General features: G+C 35.4%; 1 protein-coding gene across 1 annotated transcript; it reads left to right on the forward strand.

Annotated features, from left to right (window-relative positions):
* Positions 1 to 5,983: 5,983 nt before the first annotated feature.
* ASB17 (ankyrin repeat and SOCS box containing 17) lies at positions 5,984 to 21,005 on the forward strand. Its single transcript, XM_065928273.1, has 3 exons — positions 5,984 to 6,384; positions 18,152 to 18,431; positions 20,799 to 21,005. The coding sequence occupies exons 1-3, from the start codon at positions 5,984 to 5,986 to the stop codon at positions 21,003 to 21,005; spliced, it is 888 nt and encodes a 295-aa protein (XP_065784345.1).
* Positions 21,006 to 21,204: the final 199 nt, after the last annotated feature.

The following is a 21,204-nucleotide window of genomic DNA, read 5'->3' on the forward strand; positions in this document are numbered from 1 at the left end:
TTAAAATGACACAAATAAATGGAAAGACATCTTATGTTCATGGATTGGAAGACCCAATATTGTTAAAATGTCCATACCAACAGAAGCAATCTACTGCTTCAATGCAATCCCTTATCAAATGCCAATTCTAGACTTCCTTGGTGTTCCAGTGGTTAAGAATCTACCTGCTGGTGCAGGGGACATGGGTTCAATCCCTGGTTTAGGAAGATCCCACATGCCACAGGGCAATTAAGCCCAAACACCACAACCACTGATCCTGAGTACCACAACTACGGAAGCCCACTTGCCCGGGTCTGCGCTCCACAACAAGAAAAGCCAGCACGATGAGAAGCCCACACACTGCAATGGGAAAGTAGCCCCCACTCACTGCAGCATGCAGCAATGAGGACATAGCACAGCCAAAAAACTAAAGGAAACAAAAGTTACTATCTTAATATATCAAAATAAAAATATATAATATATAGAAAACAAAATAAAATGAAGACATAGCACAGCCAAAAATAAATAAACAGAAGAGTTACTGTTTCCGTCCCTGGGTCAGGAAGAGCCCCTGGAGAAGGGAAAGGCTACCCACTCCAGTATTCTTGCCTGGAGAATTCCATGGACAGAGGACCCAGGTAGGCTACAGTTCTTAGGATCACAAAGAGTTGGACATGACCGAGCACTCATACATGCACATACTATACATTATACACATGATGGAATAGTATTCAGTCATAAAAAGAATGAAATGTTTCCATTTGCCACAGTGTGGATGAACCTAGAGGGTATTAGTCTAAGTGAAATAAGTCAGGAAGAAAAAGACATACTGTATGATTTCACTTACATGTGGATTCTAAAAAAACAAAACAAATGAACAAACATAACAAAACAGAAAGAGTTACAGATACAGAACAAACAGGTTGTTGCCAGCAGGGGAGAAGGAAAGAAAGAGGAAAGGAAGATTAAGAGGTACAAACTTCTAGTTGCAAAATAAATGAGTCATGGGTATGAAATACACAGTATGGGGAATATAATCAATAACTCTGTTGTATGTGTCTATGGTAACAGATCAAAACTAGATTCATTGTGGTGATCATTTTGAAACATACTGAAATACTGAAGCACTATTTTGTGTTACATGAGCTAACATAGTGTTGTGGGTCAATTATACTTCAAAAACAAACTAGGAAAAAAAGCAGATTTGTAGTTGCTAGAGGCAGCAGGCAGGAGAAGGAGGAATTAGATGAAGGCAGTCAAAAGGTACAAACTTTCAGTTATAAGATAAGTAAGAACAAACTTTCAGTTATAAGATAAATCAGTTCAGTCCAGTTCAGTCGCTCAGTTGTGTCCAACTCTGCGACCCCATGAACCGCAGCACGCCAGGCCTCCCTGTCCATCACCAACTCCTGGAGTCCACCCAAACTCATGTCCATCGTGTCGGTGATGCCATCCAACCATCTCATCCTCTGTTATCCCCTTCTCCTCCTGCTCTCAATCTTTCCCAGCCTCAGGGTCTTTTCAAATGAGTCAGTTCTTTGCATCAGGTGGCCAAAATATTGGAGTTTCAGCTTCAGCACCAGTTCTTCCAATGAATACCCAGGACTGATCTCCTTTAGGATGGACTGGTTGGCTCTCCTTGCAGACCAAGGGACTCTCAAGAGTCTTCTCCAACACCACAGTTCAAAAGCATCAATTCTTCAGCACTCAGTTTTCTTTAGAGTCCAACTCTCACATCCATACATGACCACTGGAAAAACCATGGCCTTGACTAAACGTACCTTTGCTTATAAAGTAATGTCTCTGCTTTTTAATATGCTGTCTATGTTGGCCATAACTTTCCTTCTAAGGAGTAAGCGTCTTTAAATTTCATGGCTGCAATCACCATCTACAGTGATTTTGGAGCCCCCCAAAATAAAGTCAACCACTATGTCCACTGTTTCCCCATCTATCTGCCATGAAGTGATGGGACCAGATGCCATGATCTTAGTTTTCTGAATGTTGAACTTTAAGCCAACTTTTTCACTCTCCTCCTTCACTTTCATCAAGAGGCTCTTTAGTTCTTCTTCACTTTCTGCCATAAGGGTGGTGTCATCTGCATATCTGAGGTTATTGATATTTCTCTCAGCAATCTTGATTCCAGCTTCTGCTTCATCCAGCCTAGCATTTCTCATGATGTACTCTGAATATAAGTTAAATAAGCAGGGTGACAATATATAGCCTTCACATACTCCTTTTCCTGTTTGGAACCAGTCTGTTGTTCCATGTCTAGTTCTAACTGTTGCTTCCTGACCTGCATACAGGTTTCTCAAGAGGCAGGCCAGGTGGTGTAGTATTCCCATCTGTTTCAGAATTTTCCACAATTTATTGTGATCTACACAGTCAAAGGCTTTGGCATAGTCAGTAAGATAAATAAGTTATAGGAAAACAAACAAACTTAAAAAGACACAAAAGTGGCAGAGGTGACATTCCATTGCAGAAGGGGAAGTTAAGATCCTTATTTATATTCTTAGGAATGTAAGCTCGTGTGATTTCCATCCAAAAATGTTAAGTCTGGACTTTAGTATACTTTTGATTTTAATGTACTATTAAATATGTTAATTAGATTAGATATGTTCATCTGAAAGAGCCTTGCATAGCTGATCAGAAGACTGACAGATAAGAATCTGGTGGTAGGACCCTGGCTTGATCTCTGGTTTGGGGCTCAGACAGTGAAGAATCTGCCTACAAAGCAGAAGACCTGGATTCATGCCCTTCCACTGCAGAGGGCACCAATGACTTACCTGTAGAACTTATTTCTGGTGAAACTGGTTAGCAGACCAAGTCTGTCCTTGGCACCTCTCCTTAGTCACCTCTCGGCTATCCAGTACTGTTGTGTTACATTCTCTGTGCTTTGCCAATTCTTAATCTATAGTTCTAAGATTTTCTAGATAAGCTTCCCAAGTGACAAAATATAGCTGCCTTGAGCCCGGCCAGATTAAAGGCTTGGCATCTAATAACAATGAGTTTACTTAAAGGATTAATGAGTGATAAGTTTCAAGTCCAAGCCTTCTAGATAACATCTAGCTCTGAAGTGTACAAATCGAAAGGAAAAACAGAGTAGGAGTTTTAGGTAGCGTTTAAGATCTATGAGCTTTTGGCCTACTCACAACACAGAGAGGTCAACTTGCAATCTAAGTCTAGGGTACTATGAAAAACAGTAAGATATTTATTGGAAACTCACAAGTTTTCAATCATTAGTGCATAACATATGGAACATTTTTCTTTAAATCGGGACATTTATAAAAGCTGTTGAGCATATTTTCGGTGTCATTGACTTCTAATGATTCTATTGAGGGATTTGCCTTGAAAATGAGAACATATAAGCTATACTCTGGCACAGATGTTATACTCAAGTCTAAAGGCAGCCGAGCACAGAGACAAAAGATATGGACTGTGGACTCATTCTTGGTTCAAATCATTGCTACTCAGTAACTACATGACTCTGGCAAGTAGCTTAACCAATCTAAATCAAAGGTTCCTCTACCTTAAAATAGAGATTAAATAACACAGAACCAGGAAGATTAAATGGGAAAATGCATGTAAAGCACTTGTATAGTCTAAGTACATAAAAACTCAATAAATACTATTTATTAATATTACTATTAATCAGTAGATTGCACACTGAACCTGTTTTTGATGTTTACCATTAATAGTGGCTATAATTAAACATATTTTTAAATTAATTCATCATCAATTTTGACTTAATATGTCTGGTTATTACATTCAAAATGAAAATGATTTTACTACTTTTTTATTATAAAAAACATAATCAGACATTCAAACCATAAACAAAATTATAAAGGAAAAAATCACTCAAAATTTATACATGCAGAGATATACATTATTCCTTCCTTAGTCACTAAGTTGTGCGCAACTCTTTTGTGACCCCATAGACTATAGCTTGCCAGGCTCCTCTATTCACGGAATTCTCCAGGCAAGAATACTGGAGTGGGTAGCCATTCCCTTCTTCAGGGAATCTTCCTGACCCATTACTCCTTTAATAATAACACTTATTTACAAAGCAGGATTGATCTACCAACTGTTTATTGATTTTTTTTGATATATAACTGCAGAGCTCTTGATTCTTGACTTCTGTTCATGAATCTGCCATGAAAATGGAAAGGAAGTTCTCTTTTTTGGAGAAGCGGGAGAAAGAAGTGAAGCCTCTATTCCCATCTTGAAAGTGAAAAATTATTAGTTGCTCAGTCATGTCCGACTCTTTGCCACCCCATGGACTGTAACCTGCCAGGCTCCTCTGTCCTAGGGATTTTCCAGGTAAGAATACTGAAATAGGTAGCCATTCCCTTCTTCAGGGGATCTTCCTGAGCCAGGGATGGAATCCATGTCTCCTGTGTTGCAGGTAGATTCTTTATCATCTGAGTCACCAGAGAAATCCATTCCCAATCTTGTCTGGGTTCAAATTCCAGATTTACTACATACTAGACATAACATCTTGGGTAAGTCACTTAAGCACTACATCTCAGCTTCCTTATCTGTGAAATGCAGTCACTAGAAGGCTTAAAGGAGTTAATACAGACAGTATTTAAAATAGCACCTAATACATAGTAACAAGAACATAAAAGTTAACTATTATATATGGTCTTACAAAGATACCTGAGATATATTGTTATATAAATAAAAATCAGCTCATAGAACCAGTTATACATAATATTTCCCATATTAAAAAAACAAAGTATATAATAATACATCTATTTATATACATAAGCATAAAAACATTTAAACAGCTCCATATAAAACTGCTAATATGTTTATCTTGAGGGACTTTCACTGGCTCTATAATGTTTTAATTTTTAGTTAATACAATCTTTATGTGTAGTATTACTAAGAAATAAAAAATATTCAGTTAAAAATGTATTTTTTGAAGTAGGAAAAAGAAGAAAAAGAAAGTAGAGGAAAACAACAAAACTCTTGGTTTTTAGAAAGATGATAACAGTTATTAGGTTTTTATGCTAAAGAGAGTTTGGATTTTACAAAATACAATATTAGTGGAAGATATTATAATAGTAAGCCTAAAGTTATAATTTCCTTCACTAAAGAGACATCATTTGTGTTATGTAAAGAAAAATATGCAAAAGAAAAAGAAAACACTTAAATACCCTTAAAATTGTTAGTAAATACACCCAAAGTTGTTAAATTCAACAGAAAAGTGGCTGAAGTATTAACTACTAAATAATGACAAAACAATCTTAACATATTTCTGCTTTACTGAGACAAGGATGCCAAAATACACCCGAAGTACTTTTAATGCTCCCCACTGTATATATTCTACATAATATATAGAGGAATGATCTCTATAAACTTATAATTCTAAAACAAAGTTTCCAAATTTTGTTTAATATTGTATGACATCTTTTCTCTCTGAGAGTACAGAACCTATTGGCAGATCTCTTAACCTATTTTAGCCTTAGCTTCCTCAGTTATAAAATAGGGAAAAATATTCCATGAAGATTGTGAGAATATGCAGTCCTCATGCAGAACATGAGAACAATAATACTGAACTTTTTCATTCTATCACTGTCTGCTATATTATAGCCTAAAAAGAATAATCAATATGATCATTAATACTATTTTGTCTCATGTGTAGACTGTGTTTTAGCACTTGATAAACCTATTATTAGCTTGAAGTGAATTCTTAGAAAGTTAAAAATATCATCTCTTACCTCTCCCTCACGCTATTTCTGTCCAATATGTCTTTCTCAAAAGTCATCAGTTACATTTAATATCCCAAATTTCTGACCTGTACTGATGACAGATCTCCATCTATTGTGATGTCATCCAGTACTTGATGGTAATATTTCACATGATTTTTTTCCTCTGGCTACAGTTTAAAGGTCACTTCCTGTTTGTGAAGTAAAGCCTACCATATTAAGAAAATATGTAACTGAAGGGTTACAGTATGACTTCCTGTGATTTTACTTCTATATCATTGCCTTAAATAGCAATGAGTAAATCTTCTAAATTATGTTGTAAGACTTCTTGCCCACGAAGCAATATATTCTGTAGTCTCGTTGACAGAACCCTTAAAAGACCATCCCTGCAGTTTTTGCGTCAGTGGGGATATCACTGCTATGAGCCCAGGATTTATAGAACACTGGCAAGAATTCTGAAGTACGTCGACCTGGAAGGATTTGACATACTACTCTCAGATTATATTGCATTTGTGGAAAAATCAGGATACCGTTTCGAACTAAATGTTAACTTTGAATTTAATGAAATATGTGTGAATACAATTCTGTACTGGGTTTTCGCCAGAAAAGGTAATCCTGATTTTGTGGAGCTGCTTCTCAAGAAGACAAAAGACTATGTTCAAGACAGAAGTTGTGACCTGGCACTGATATGGAGGTAATAATCTCCTTATGTTTTCAACATAAAAGGAGAAAATTTCTCTTTAAGGGATTATACTACTCCTTTTTCTCTAAAATGTATATGCATAGTGACTATATAAGGAATCCTGATTTGATTATCCATTCATTTGTTCATTTCTTCATTATTTATTCAATAGAATTTTGCCTATATGTACATTATTATGTGTCAATAAATTACTAGTGGTTTGCTCTATAGAGCTTACATGTTAGTGCTCAAGATAATGCAATGTTAGACAACCTAGATTTCTGTAACTAGTCAAAGACATTGCTTTCGTAATGCTGTGCTGTCTTCTTTTTGAGAATACTGAGAATGTTTACCTGTAATATCATGTATATAAACTGACTTCCAAAGTATAATTCGGAGTATAAACGCATATTCACTTAGTAATACTTATTAAACATAATAATTCTTTTTATGTTAACATCATTGGCAAATTTGACATCAAATCCCCGGTGTTGACTACAATGAAAGTCAAATACCTGATTCAATCTGCTATGGAATCACATTTTCACATAATCTAAACATGGCAATCTAGCTAATGAATACTACTGAGGATCTTATCAGAATAAAATGTCTAACATGACCTCTTTATAGTCTGTAATATATATTTTAAAGTTACTTAGTTTGCACTAACTCCAATTTACTTTTTGGTTTTAAATATTCATTTGAATATCTAATGAACAGAATATATGTGCATATGTTCACTCATTCAACAAAATATGTATCACCTTACTATATATGAGGCACTGTACTTAGCACAATGATAGAACTATGCATGTAATGAAAAATAAGACAGATAAAATCAGTTTAAGACCAAACCAATTTCAATTCTGCCTGTAGCAGTTGTTTTCTTGATTGTGAATTATGTGAACCTATGTGGTGTTACAGAACTACTAGATTACTTTCCTTAATAATAACCAATAATAACCCAAGTACAAAAACTGAGAGCTGAATTCTGCAATATCAATAAATAAAACTCCAAAATAGCACTTTTCATTTGTTTTAAGGACCATTATACATGTAACTATAGCAGAGATCAGCAGCTTCGAACAATGAGCATCACTAACTGGACTAAGTCATGCCTTTGTGGATCCCTCACAGGCCCATAGGAGAGAAAAACGAAATGAAACAGAGGAAGAGAGGATTAAGTTTTTAACAAAGGTTAACAGGGAAGTGGAGGGGCAAGAAGGGAAAACTGAAAAGAAAGAACAGCAAATGAGAAAGAAACAACAGTGGGACATTAAGAGTGTGCCATTAACAGCTGTTTTGATAAATCGTTTTAAGATTGATATGTTGTGACTTGATGCATCCTCAAGGTAAAACACATTACAGACCAATTCTATGTACCACAGATATTTGGATCTTTCAGAGTCACAGAACTTTAAATTCAAATGGAACCTAAGAATTCATTAACAAACCTCCCCCAGCCTCTCTTCCTGGACAACAACTCCCATAATGTATATCTGGTTGTTGCTCATCTGGTCTCTGCTTGAACAATGCTAGTAGCAGTGAGTTAACTATTTCCTGAGACAAACCATTCCTTTACCAGGGACCCTCTCTGTCCTAGCTATCCACTTACCTCTCAAAGATTTTACCCAGTCCCACGACTTTAAGTATGATCATATGTCAATGACTCCTAAATCTTTATTTCCAGCCCTGACCTCTCCTCTGGGTCCCAGACTCCTCTTATTAGGCTATCGGCTCAACATTGGAAATTTAACAGAAACAAAGCAGAGTATAGATCTAAGTTACCCTCTGCCTGCCAACTTGCGCCTTCTCTTGAATTCTCCACTAGATTGACAGCCTCTGTTGCTCAGGTCAGGAATCTAGGACTTATTCTTGTTTCTCCTCTTTCTTTCACAACACATCAGCAAATCTTTTTATCTCTAAAACATATCCCAACATGTTATACTTTTCATCTCCTCCGTTCCTAACCTAGGTGAAGCCACCATTACTTCTTGCCTAGATAACTCCAAAAGACTCCTACTAGAAATCTTCCAACTTCCATTCTTCCTTTTTACAATCCATTCTTGAGGCAGCAGCCTGAGTGACCTTTTAAAAATGTAAAATAGGTCATACCACCCATGTTTAAAATCATCCAAAGTTTTCCCACTACCAGTAGAAAAAAATTCAAAATCAATATCCATTTTTAAAAATTCCCATACAATCTATCCCTAAATCCAACCTCCCAAATCTGTTCTTATGTCACTCTTCCTTGAACACTATATTCCAACCATGTATTGGTTGTCCACTATATACTCTTGCTAAAAGTAAGCTCCAGGAGGAACTTCCCAGGTGGTCCAGTGGTTAAAACTCTGTGCTTCAAATGCAGGGGGTGCAAGTGTGATCCCTGGTTGAGGGACTAAGCTCCCACATGCCATGTGGTGTGGCAAAAAAAAAAAAAATATGCTCCATGAAAGGAGGAAATTTGACTACTACTTTAACAGTGAATCCTCAGTGCCTAGAACTATCCAGATACATAGCAAGTGGTTAATCAAGATTGCATTAGATGAAAAGTGAATTTTTATACAGTATTATTAGATTCTTCTTTCTCATAATGCACTGAATTCTGTCTCCATTTCTCTAACTCTGCCCCCAGAAATATAAAGGACAAAGTCTACTCATTCTGTCTCCTATATGAAAAGCCCTCAAATATTTGAACATAGTTATTATGTCCCCATAAAGGATATCTTAAGTTTCTTACTATCTGTTGTTCTTTATTTTTATAACAGTATCACTCTTTGGTCACCTCCCCTTGTATACACTTCAGTTTAATAATTTCCCTAATATAATTGTAAAGTGTATAAATAGGACCCTGGGGAAAAAAAAGACAGAATTAGTGAGGGAAAGGAACTTAAAGTTTGTTCATTTTATTTTTGTTTATTTATTATAGCAAAAATAAATGCTACTGTATGACAGACTGTAAGTGGTTAAAGAGAGATAATATCATTCAGTTAAAATAATAGCAAGTATTTAGCATTTTCTAAGTACTAGGCATTGTGTTATTTGTTGGGGATACAAAAACAAAATAGATATATTTCCTGATTTTGGAGAGCTCATAGACTAGTAAGCAGACCATGAAAATAATAATTACAGTATAAATTCAGAAACAGAAATATGTACAGGTAGAAAGAACATAGGACATTGTTAACACTATTGGGAAGGAGCAGATATCTAGAAGGCTCTTTAGAAGTGATGTCTTAAATTGATTTTTAAAAGATAAAAAGGAGTCTTCCCTGTCTTTCCCTTGAAGAAATGTAATCTAGGCAGAGAGAGGCTGACTAAAGCCAAGAGAGACACAAACACATTTTATCCATTGACTACAGACAACTCAGCAACTGCTAGAGAATGAGATGGAAATCAAGTAATAGTGAGCAATAAGGCCTAAAAGTGAAACTATGAAAGATTTTGTAGGCCACACAAAGAAATCTACAATTTACACCACGGGTGATGCCCAGTCAGTGAAGATCGGGATTGTAGTATGAAAAAATTAATCAACTTCCATCTGAAGACCGGACTGTGGGAAGGAAGGCTGCAGCTGGAGCTGACAGACCAGTGAGCAGACTGCTCAATCACTCCGTACAACAGCAGTTCCAGAATTTCTATGTAGAAAAGGTTGAGGGACACATCTGATTGAAAAGAGGGAGGTGGTTAGAGGAGTTGCTTGAAGTTGAATTTGCACAGCATGCCCAGTATGCTAACTAAGATTACACATGTATTTATAATAATTTGGGAGGAAGAACTAATTCTGCTCTACTACCACCAAGTCACACACAGCCCCTCACCACCCTTTGTTATCACAACTGTCCAGGTAAATTATAATAAGGACTTAACTGAAACAATAGCAATGGGAAAAGAAAAGATATTACTAAACAGAATAGCCAGAATTACAGTAGGCGATCAGAAGTAGAGAATGAAAGAGGAAGAAGAGTTAATCTTCAGATTTATAAATATTTTGAGACTGGTTGATGATTGTATTAGTTTCCTTTTGCTGCTGTAACAAACTGCCACAAACTTAGCAGCTTAAAACAAGATAAATTTATTATTTTATATTTCTGATGATCAAAAGTCTAAAATGAGGCTACAATTGCTCATATCAAGATGTCACAAGGCAGATTCCTTCTGGAGGCTCTAGCTAGAGGCATTAGCTGCTTTTGCCAACTTCTAAGGCCTGCCTACATTCCTTGGTTCATTTGTATGGAACCATGAAGACCATCAACAGCCAAAGCAATCTTGATAAAGAAGAAAAATCTAGAGGTATCTTGTTCCCTGATTTCAAACTATACTACAAAGCTATAGTAATCAAAACTGTATAGTACTGGCATTAAAAAAAAAAAGATACATCAATGGAACAGAATAGAGTGTCCAAAAATAAACCCATGCTTTTATGGTCAATCAATCTATAACAAAGGAAGCAAGAATATACAATGGGGAAAAGACAGCCTCTTCAATGAATGGTGTTGGGACAATAGGATAGCTACACAAACTGACCACATTGTTACACTATATACATAAACTCAAAATTTATTTAAAACTGAAATATGAGACCAGAAATCATAACAATTCTAAAAGAAAACATAGGCAGTACATAATTTTGCATCAGTCTTAGCAATATTTTCTTAAATACATATCCTCAGGCAAAGGCAACAAAAGCAAAAATAAACAGATGGAACTACATCATACTAAAAAAGCTTTTGGATAGCAAAGGAAAGCATCAACAAAATGAAAAGGCAATCTATTGAGTAAGGGGAGATATGCACAATATATCCAATCAGAGGTTAATATCAAAAACACATAAAGGACTCAATATTATAAAAATAAAATTTTGAAAAAGCGCTGGAGACCCAATAGGTGTTTTTCGAAGAAAGACATACACATGGTTTATAGACATGAAAAGAGGCTCAAATCACTAATATCAGCATGTGTGCATGTGCGCACACATATTCAATCAGTTCAGTTCAGTCACTGAGTCCTATCTGACTCTTTGTGAACCAATGAACCACAGCACGCCAGGTCTCCCTGTCCATCACCAACTCCTGGAGTTTACCCAAACTCATGTCCATTGAGTTGGTGATGCCATCCAGCCATCTCATCCTCTGTCGTCTCCTTCTCCTCCCACCCCCAATTTTTCCCAGCATCAAGATCTTTTCAAATGAGTCAGCTCTTCCATCAGGTGGCCAAAGTATTGGAGTTTCCGCTTCAACATCAGTCCTTCCAATGAACACTGAGGACTGATTTCCTTTAGGATGGACTGGTTGGATCTGCTTGCAGTCTAAGGGACTTTCAAAAGTCTTCTCCAACACCACAGCTCAAAAGCATCAATTCTTTGGGTCTCAGCTTTCTTTATAGTCCAACTCTCACATCCATACATGACTACTGGAAAAATCATAGGCTTGACTAGATGGACCTTTGTTGAAAAGTAATGTCTCTGCTTTTTAATATGCTGTCTACGTTGGCCATAACTTTCCTTCCAAGGACTAAGCATCTTTAAATTTCATGGCTACAATCACCATCTGCAGTAATTTTGGAGCCCCAAAAAACAAAATCTGTCACTGTTTCCACTGTTTCCCCATCTATTTGCCATGAAGTGATGGGACCAGATGCCATGATCCTAGTTTTCTGAATGTTGAGCTTTAAGCCAACTTTTTCACTCTCCTCTTTCACTTTCATCAAGATGCTCCTTAGTTCTTCTTCACTTTCTGCCATAAGGATGGTGTCATCTGCACATCTGAGGTTATTGATATTTCTCCCAGCAATCTTGATTCCAGTTTCTGCTTCATCCAGCCCAGCGTTTCTCATGATGTATTCTGCATATAAGTTAAATAAGCAAGGTGACAATATAAAGCCTTGACATACTCCTTTTCCTATTTGGAACCAGTCTGTTGTTCCATGTCTAGTTCTAACTGTTGCTTCCTAACCTGCATACAGGTTTCTCAAGAGGCAGGTCAGGGGGTCTGGTGTTCCCACCTCTTGAAAAATTTTCCACAGTTTATTGTGATTCACACAGTCAAAGGCTTTGGCATAGTCAATAAAGCAGAAATAGATGTTTTTCTGGAACTCTCTTGCTTTTTCGATGATCCAGTGAATGTTGGCAATTTGACCCCTGGTTCCTCTGCCTTTTCTAAATCCAGTTTGAACATCTGGAAGTTCATGGTTCACATATTGCTGAAGCCTGGCTTGGAGAATTTTGAGCATTACTTTACTAGTATGTTAGATGAGTACAATTGTGAGGTAGTTTGAGCATTCTTTGGCATTGCCTATGAAAAGGCGAAAGGATAGGACACTGAAAGATAAACTCCTCAGGTCAGTAGGTGCCCAATATGCTATTGGAGATCAGTGGAGAAATACTCCAGAATGAATGAAGGGATGGAGCCAAAGCAAAAACAACACCCAGTTGCGGATGGGACTGGTGATAGAAGTCAGGTTCAATGCTGTAAAGAGCAATATTGCATAGGAATCTGAAATGTTAGGTCCATGAATCAAGGCAAATTGGAAGTGGTCAAACAGGAGATGGCAAGAGTGAATGTCGACATTCTAGGAATCAGCGAACTAAAATGGACTGGAATGGGTGAATTTAACTCAGATGACCATTATGTCTACTACTGTGGGCAAAAATCCCTTAGAAGAAATGGAGTAGCCATTATAGTCAACAGAAGAGTCCAAAATGCAGTACTTGGATGCAATTCAAAAATGACAGAATGATCTCTCTTTGTTTTCAAGGCAAACCATTCAATATCACGGTAATCCAAGTCTATGCCCCGACCAGTAACACAGAAGCTGAAGTTGAACGGTTCTATGAAGACCTACAAGGCGTTTCAGAACTAACACCCAAAAAAGATGTCCTTTTCATTATAGGGGACTGGAATGCAAAAGTAGGAAGTCAAGAAACACCTGGAGTAACAGGCAAATTTGGCCTTGGAGTACAGAATGAAGCAGGGCAAATAATAGAGTTTTGCCAAGAGAATGCACTGGTCATAGCACACATATTAGAGAAATGCAAATTAAAACTGTAATGAGATCATTCCCCATTTGTCAGAATGTTTGTTATCAAAAAGATAACAAATAAGTGTTAATGAAAAGGGAAATTTTGTGCACTGTTGCTGAAAATGTAGACTGTGCAGTCACTGTGGAAAACAGTATGTAGGTTCCTCAAAAAATTAAAAATAGAGTTACCATAGGACTCAGCAAGTCCACTTCTGGGTATTTATGTGAAGAAAATGAAAACACTAATTCAAAAAGATATATGCATGTCTATGTTCAATGCAGCATTATTTATAGGAGTCAAGATATGGAAGTAATGTAAGTAACCATAGTAGATAATGAAGTCATGTCTGTGTATATACACATAAATACAATGGATTATTATTCATCCATAAAAAAGAATAAAATCTTACTATTTGTGATAACATCAACAGACTTAGAGGATATTACACTAAGTGAAATAATTTAAATAGAGAAAAACGAATACTATATGATCTCACTTACATGTGGAATCTAAAAAACAAAACACATCAACAACAACAAGAAAAGGAAACAGACTCATAGATACAAACTATTGGTTCCAGGGCAGCAGGGTTAGGAGTTGGGAGAAATAAGTAAAGGAGATTAAGAGGTACAAACTTCAAGTTATAAAATAAGTCATGGGGATGTAATTACAGCATTGGGGATATAGTCAATAATACTGTAATAACTTTACACAGTAACAGATGATGAATTGTAGTGATCAGTTCATAGTGTATTTATTTTTTAATTTTTATTTATTTATTTATTTTCAGTGGGTTTTGTCATACATTGATATGAATCAGCCATAGAGTTACACGTATTCCCCATCCCGATCCCCCCTTCCACCTCCCTCTCCACCCGATTCCTCTGGGTCTTCCCAGTGCACCAGGCCCGAGCACTTGACTCATGCATCCCACCTGGGCTGGTGATCTGTTTCACCACAGATAATATACATGCTGTTCTTTCGAAACATCCCACCCTCACCTTCTCCCACAGAGTTCAAAAGTCTGTTCTGTACTTCTGTGTCTCTTTTTCTGTTTTGCATATCATAATGTATTTAAGTATCAACCACTATGTTGTATACCTGAAACCAATATAATATTGCATGTTAACCACACTTCAATTAAAAATAACATTGACAAATGCCCTCACTGTACCTTCTCAGCACCTCCATACTTATCCTGCCTTACTTTTTCTTTTTCCCCACAATATTTATCAGAACTTTTACATACTATAAATTATTTTGTTTGCTATGTTCATTCTGTATTGTTTGTTTCCCCTCACTACTGTGTTAGCAAGGAAGGAGGTATCTTTGTTTTGTTCACTCATATATCCCAAGTACCCAAAAGAGTGTCTGGCATACAGTATGCATTCAATAAATATTTGTTGAATAAATTAATAGACAGTAATTCATGTTACTGTCACAGATGAAATTGCCTTAGAACAGTTAGTCAGATGAGAAATTAGTCAAAAGGCCACATTTACTTTACTTAGATGTTAAGGGCAGAGAAAGAGGGATCAGTGAAAGAGGGTTGAGAGGTAACTGCATCTTAAACAGAATGGTCCCACTGAGCCATGGGAAAATATCTCAAGAAAGTCAACTGTGTCAAATATCAGAGATAAAATTATTGTGAAGAAACATATATTGAATTGGCAGTCAGACCAAAAGAGAAATATTAGGAAACATTTTAGAAATAATTATTATAGCTGCAAAATGGAATCATTCTCTGCATATCTCTATGGAAATATTATATCCCATTTTGTAACTGTGTATATGACAGGTTTTCAGATACAGAGGGTTTAGTTCATTAAGCTCACATTTAAAAACTGATTCTTTACTTGCTTGCCTCCCTCCATCCATATAAGTACTATTATAATTAACTGTTAGTACAAATTAAGCAAATTCTGGTTTACGATAACATGCTTTTTAAACGTGAGTATTAAACATATGCCATCTGGGTACAGACCAGACTTTCAAATCTCATTTTAAACCTATTTGAGTTTTAGTTATGTTTCAACATTTTTGTTCCAAAGTATCTTCTACAGGTAATCTTAATCTTAACATCTTAAAATCAGCTAATATCTCTAAATCTTAAAAAGGGCCACTTATGGTATTTTTTGCCCCCTAAGTACCCCGAATTCCCATACTTATAAGACTCTTAAGTCAAATATCTTAAGAGTTAGCAAGATGAATAAATGAGATTGTTCTTGAAATTTCTAAGTGATTGCACTTTACCAAAAATCTTATTAGGTCCAAAGCTGTAGAATAAATTAATAATATTTTAATAATATTAAAATTAAATATTTTAATTTTAATTAATTAAAAATTAATACTGTTTTTCAGGATAATAGTAAAAAAATCACTTAACATATACTTGAGTATCTACTGTGGGCCAAGTATTTTTCTAGGCATTTAGGGATATAATAGCATACTAAACAGACAAAAAGCATTGCCCCATACAACTTAAAACTTTATAGTTTACCTTGCCCACCCATTTATTTTGAAGATAAGAAAATGAAAGATTAGAGACATTAAGCAAGTTGTCCAAAATGATAAGGGCTTAAAGGAGCTATGTACAAAGAGCCATAAGGAGTAAGACAAAATCAGGCAATCAAAGAAGACTTTGCAAAAGAGTTTGTTTGACAGAGTCTTATACAATCAGCAAGACTTGTCCCAGAATTGAAAGTGGAAGGGAAGAACACACAAATCTAAGAAACATAGAAAAGTTGGAGGCAGCTGTGATTTGGGAAAGTGAATACCAATAATCAAGAGAAAGAATACAGAGGTAGTTTAGAAATTGAATTTTGCATATGTATTAGAAGTATTTGTGAAAAAGATGAGATGTTCAGGACAATACTGATCTGGAGATGACTCTAGGAGAGAGTTTGTATATACTATATATAGAATTAAAAGGATATATATAGTATCACTGGCAGAGTATTAAAATCTTCTTAATTTCCAAAATGCTATTCTGCACTGCACTTTTTTTTTTTTAATCATAAAATTTGGCATTTCAGAGCTCAGTGAAGCTTTGAAGATAGACTTTTGGTCTAGTAATTTTCACGCTGTGCTTTTTGGAGTTCCTGACAAGAACCACAGGGGAGGTTTCTAGGACCCCAAATACACATCAACAAGAGAACTTATCTAATACAGAACATACAGTTTAGATAGCAAGTTCTTGCATAACAATACTCCAAAGTTGGTTTATGTCTGTAAATGAAATATTCTTTCCAATCTTTTCATTGCCAAACATCCACTAATCATTCAAGTCTTAGCTCCAGGATAACCTACAGGCAATGAGTATTCTAGGTAGAGTTGGGTGCCTCTCCTCAATGCTTTTACAGTATCTTAAGCATGTTTCTATCATAGCAATTATCATCTTGCATTGAAGTTTTTAAAATTAGTTGCCTATTTCCCTTACTAGACCATAATAAGCATCTTTCATCTCTGCATAGATAGTACTTAGTACACTCTGGACAAGCGTTAAATAAACTAGCTAATGAATGCCTAAACAAATGAACACATAAATAAATGCATGAGGAAAGGGAGACTCAAAGAGGCTGACTTACCCGATGTCACACATCTTGTTAGGAGAACTGAAACCTAGAAACTAGAACTTTTAAATTTCTACTGTTTTTGGCATTATATCATTTTAATTATTTGAAATCCTAAAGTTCTTTTTGAATAATGCTCTCCTTGATAGGCATAATTGTATAAAACTAATATTTATAGTTTGTATGTGGTTTTGTGGACTATATCAGTATTTTATTAGGCCAATCGAGAGATTTCCAGAGACAGAACTATGAGTAAAATTTCCTTTTCTTTAGTCCTAAAATCCATGTTTACTTGGACGAATCAAGGCTGGATAATTAATTAAAACAATCCCCTATGGTTGATTCTACCATGTCCTATCTACATATTTTGACCAATTTAATAGCAAACATAAATGTCCATGAAATGAAACGACTGCAAGAACTACATACAATTAGAAAAAATAAAATTTTCATTTCTGTCATAATGGAGCATAAATTTTCAAGTCCAGCCACCATATAGTACCCCAGGAAAAGCAAGATTTCAGAGAACTCTCAAAACTCTACTGAAGAAGGAAAATTAAATTCTTTCCTTGAGAGGCCTGATATGGCCCTCATCATAATTTACATTTCTTCAACCTGAAAATATCAATTCTAATTTTCTTAAAGTGAAAAAATAGAATTAAGGTAGTTACACTCTTTTCCTTTTCAGTCTAATTTTCAAACTCAATTCAGTCCCAAGCCTGATACATGATCAAGAACAACAAAAACAAAAAGATATCAAAAGGGTCACATAATTCTGTTCTATTGAAAAGTGAAATACAAAAGTCTGTCCTTCCATTCCATTTTAGATTTTCTAGAGCTATATCAGTTTCATAATGCTACTTCTAATCAGTAAGGATTTCTCAAATGAGAAACAGAATTGCTATCACTAAAGTTAAATATTTTCCACACAATATAAATCTGTTTTTACAAGTGTAAAGGGGTTTTAAGTATGTAGTAGGAGCTTTCTTATTTTTTAACCTTCAAGTTGGCCTAGATTCAGAGTGGAAAACTCTTTCTAAGGCATGCTTTATATAAAGGTAAAGTTCCATTAAAGTTATTTAAGATATTTATTATTTAAGATAATACTATGATTTGAAGACAAAGATTTTACTGCATTTCGTAATCCTACATTCACGGAGGTCTTGTTTGTTTGTCTGGTCCACAGAACTTTCACTCCAGTATACCGTCCAAACCCGTTAAGTGGCATCACGCCTCTACTTTATGTCGCTCAGACGAGACAATCCAATATCTTAAAAATACTCCTGCAATATGGGATCTTAGAAAGAGAAAAAAACCCTATCGACATTGTGTTAACAATATTGCTCTACCGTTCAAGAGAGAGAATAAAGGTTGGTCATGAACTGGTAGACATCCAGGAAGAAGCCAAAACATGTTTAGTGCTCTGTTCCAGAGTGCTTTCTGTCATTTCAATCAGGGAAATAGAGGTAAGGAAAATATTGTACTTTGTATTTTGACTCAATTATTGATCAAGTTTAAGACAGAACTGTGAGGCAAGAATAAAGTTAATTTTTAATCTATGGATCCAGTGAAAAATTAATCACTGAGTATATGCTTATAAATTATCTTGAACATTAACTTTTTTAGTTCATACTTTTATATCTTCTAAATATGAAATAATTTTTAAAAGTTAAATTTATAGTTTATTTTAGCATTTATTAAGTTGATGTATGTTATTATTACATCCTAATTACATGATAACCTGTTTATTAAGATTTCTATATCTATTAAAATCACAACAAATTAAATTTTTAACAGACTTATTTTCCTATAGAACATTTTAAAATGAAAATTGCATTTCTCCCCACATAAAATCACATACCAAGAAACATATTTTGCTTTTCAAAATTCCTGAACAATTTTAAGCATGAAAATATAAAGACTTTAAATATTTGTTCAGTTGAAAATATCTATCCCTCAGAAATATGAAGAGTTTCTCCTTGATAAGGTTTAGGGGAAAAAAACAACAAACAAACCATTCAACGGGGCATGTTCACCCTGTCAAAATGAACTGCAAGTTTTAGCGTCAAACTGTATCAAGTTTATTAGTTTCAAAAAATAACTCTGCTTAAGATAAAGAAGGTAGCCCTATAAATTTAAACTAGTCACATTACTAAAGAATCTAGCAATCCCCCTTGTCTTTAAAAGTGTGACTTCAGAAATGAACTCCTAAGAAATATAATTCTGTTGCATCTTTAATTTTCTTAAGCCTCAACTATGTATATCAATCAAACACCCCTGGGCCAATTGTAAGGAGGGCAAATTAGTCAAATTGTAGCTCAGTTGGTAAAGAATCTGCCTGCAATGCAGGAGATGGGGTTAGATCCCTGGGTTGGGAAGATCCCCTGGAGAAGAAAAATGCAACCCACTCCAGTATTCTTGCCTGGAGAAGTCCCATGGACAGAGGAGTCTGGCAGGCTACAGTCCATGAGTCAGACACCACTTAGTGACTAAACCACCACCACCATTTTGGCAATCAATTTTAAACCATGTTGGCAACCAATTTTAGGAATTTGCTTGCCCTTGTCCAGTCTTAGTTTTGTACCATTATTATAGGACATTTGATTCTCAGCCATCTCTGTGAATGCTATTCCTGAAGTACACTCAAAATAGAACAGTATCAGTAGTAGGATAGAATGAGTTGATCAAAATCTTTGCCTGAATGGCAAAGTTAAAGCTGGATTCCAGTCAACTGCAGTTTCATAAGTGAAGCGGCATTGAGCAAGAAGGTGAAAGACGGCATAAAAACAAGCTTAAAGAACACTTCAAATAACCTGCTTTGCATTATCACACTTCCCAGTTTTATTGTAAATATACATATAAATATCTTTACTTCCAGACCACAGTTCTATGAGCCCAGAGACTGTCTGTTTTGTGTAGCCTAGCAATTATCCTAAGCACCAAGCTCACTGCTGAGTAGACACAAGATATTCTTTAAAAAATTATTTACTAATGAAAAATTATATATCATTTAAGTTAGTGTCATACAATCTGTAGAGAAGTAATACAGCAGATGTCTTTTACTTCTGTATTAGGCTAATAACATTTGTTTTCTAGAACTAAATATTTAAAAGGTTACCTTAACTAAACCTTAAAAAGTCATCTTCCAGGGAATGGACCTCTTGTAAGATCTTGTTGTGATTCAGCAGTGTGAAGTTTTACATCACAATAATTGGAATCACCTGGCAGGTTTATGTCGTCTGTGTGTGCGTGCTTAGTTGCTTCAGTTATCTCTAACTCTTTGTGACCCCAAGGACCACAGCCTCTAAAAGTTCCTCTGTCCATGGGGATTCTCCAGACAAGAATACCAGAGTCCCCTCCTCCAGGGTATCTTCCCAACCCAGGGACCGAACCTTCATCTTCTTATATCTACTGCATTGGCTAGAGCCTCCTGGGACCCCAAACCAACTACATCAGAAATTTAGGAATAGAACCTCAGCATTGATACTTTCTAAAGTCTCCTAGATAATTTCAGTTTATGGTCAAATTGACAACACTCTAGAGGAGAAGCTAATAAACCATAAGTATATGATCTGTCTAAAATTTAAAAAAAGATTCACTGTTGTAAGAAATAATGTTTTGTGTCCTTAGACACAAAAGACATTAAACTTTATATGTGATTCTGTGAATAAAATGGGTATAAAAATTCTTGAGTCAGGTAAAAATGTTTTGGGGGAAAAAAGCATTATAAGGGTTAATAAACTTAAGATACAATTTTTTGAATTAAAATGTTTATAATTTGGACAAATCCAGGGATTAATATTACAAAGTTAAAATATTTCTCTTTTCTTTAGATGGAGCTAAGTTTAGGAGGACGTCCAATTATTTCAAATTGGCTGGACTACATTCCTTCAACAAGATACGAAGATCCATGTGAACTATTACATCTTTGCAGAATAACCATCAGGGCTCAACTACTAACCAACAATATGCTCCCAAATGGAATATTTTCACTTCTAATTCCTGTCCGTCTACAGAACTATCTGAATTTAGAAAGCTAATGCACATCTTTTTGGCATTCTTTAAGGATGCTCACTGTTGTATGGTTTAGAAGTTAATAAACTATTAACTTCACACAAATTTTTACTGCACTGAACATTCCATTAGAAAATATATTTTCACATAACATACTAAATGAATCACTTTTAAATCAGTATATGGCTGTACCCATTACTTATCTATATGGTGGAACAAATTATA

Source organism: Muntiacus reevesi, chromosome 1 (genome assembly GCF_963930625.1).
Source record: "Muntiacus reevesi chromosome 1, mMunRee1.1, whole genome shotgun sequence".
In the NCBI taxonomy this organism is placed as follows: domain Eukaryota; kingdom Metazoa; phylum Chordata; class Mammalia; order Artiodactyla; family Cervidae; genus Muntiacus; species Muntiacus reevesi.

Coding starts and splice junctions, on each gene's coding strand:
- ASB17 (XM_065928273.1), top strand. CDS start 5,984: ATGAGTAAATCTTCTAAATTATGTTGTAAGACTTCTTGCCCACGAAGC. Junction 6,385..18,151: donor GACCTGGCACTGATATGGAG/GTAATAATCTCC, acceptor TCTGGTCCACAG/AACTTTCACTCCAGTATACC. Junction 18,432..20,798: donor TTTCAATCAGGGAAATAGAG/GTAAGGAAAATA, acceptor TCTTTTCTTTAG/ATGGAGCTAAGTTTAGGAGG.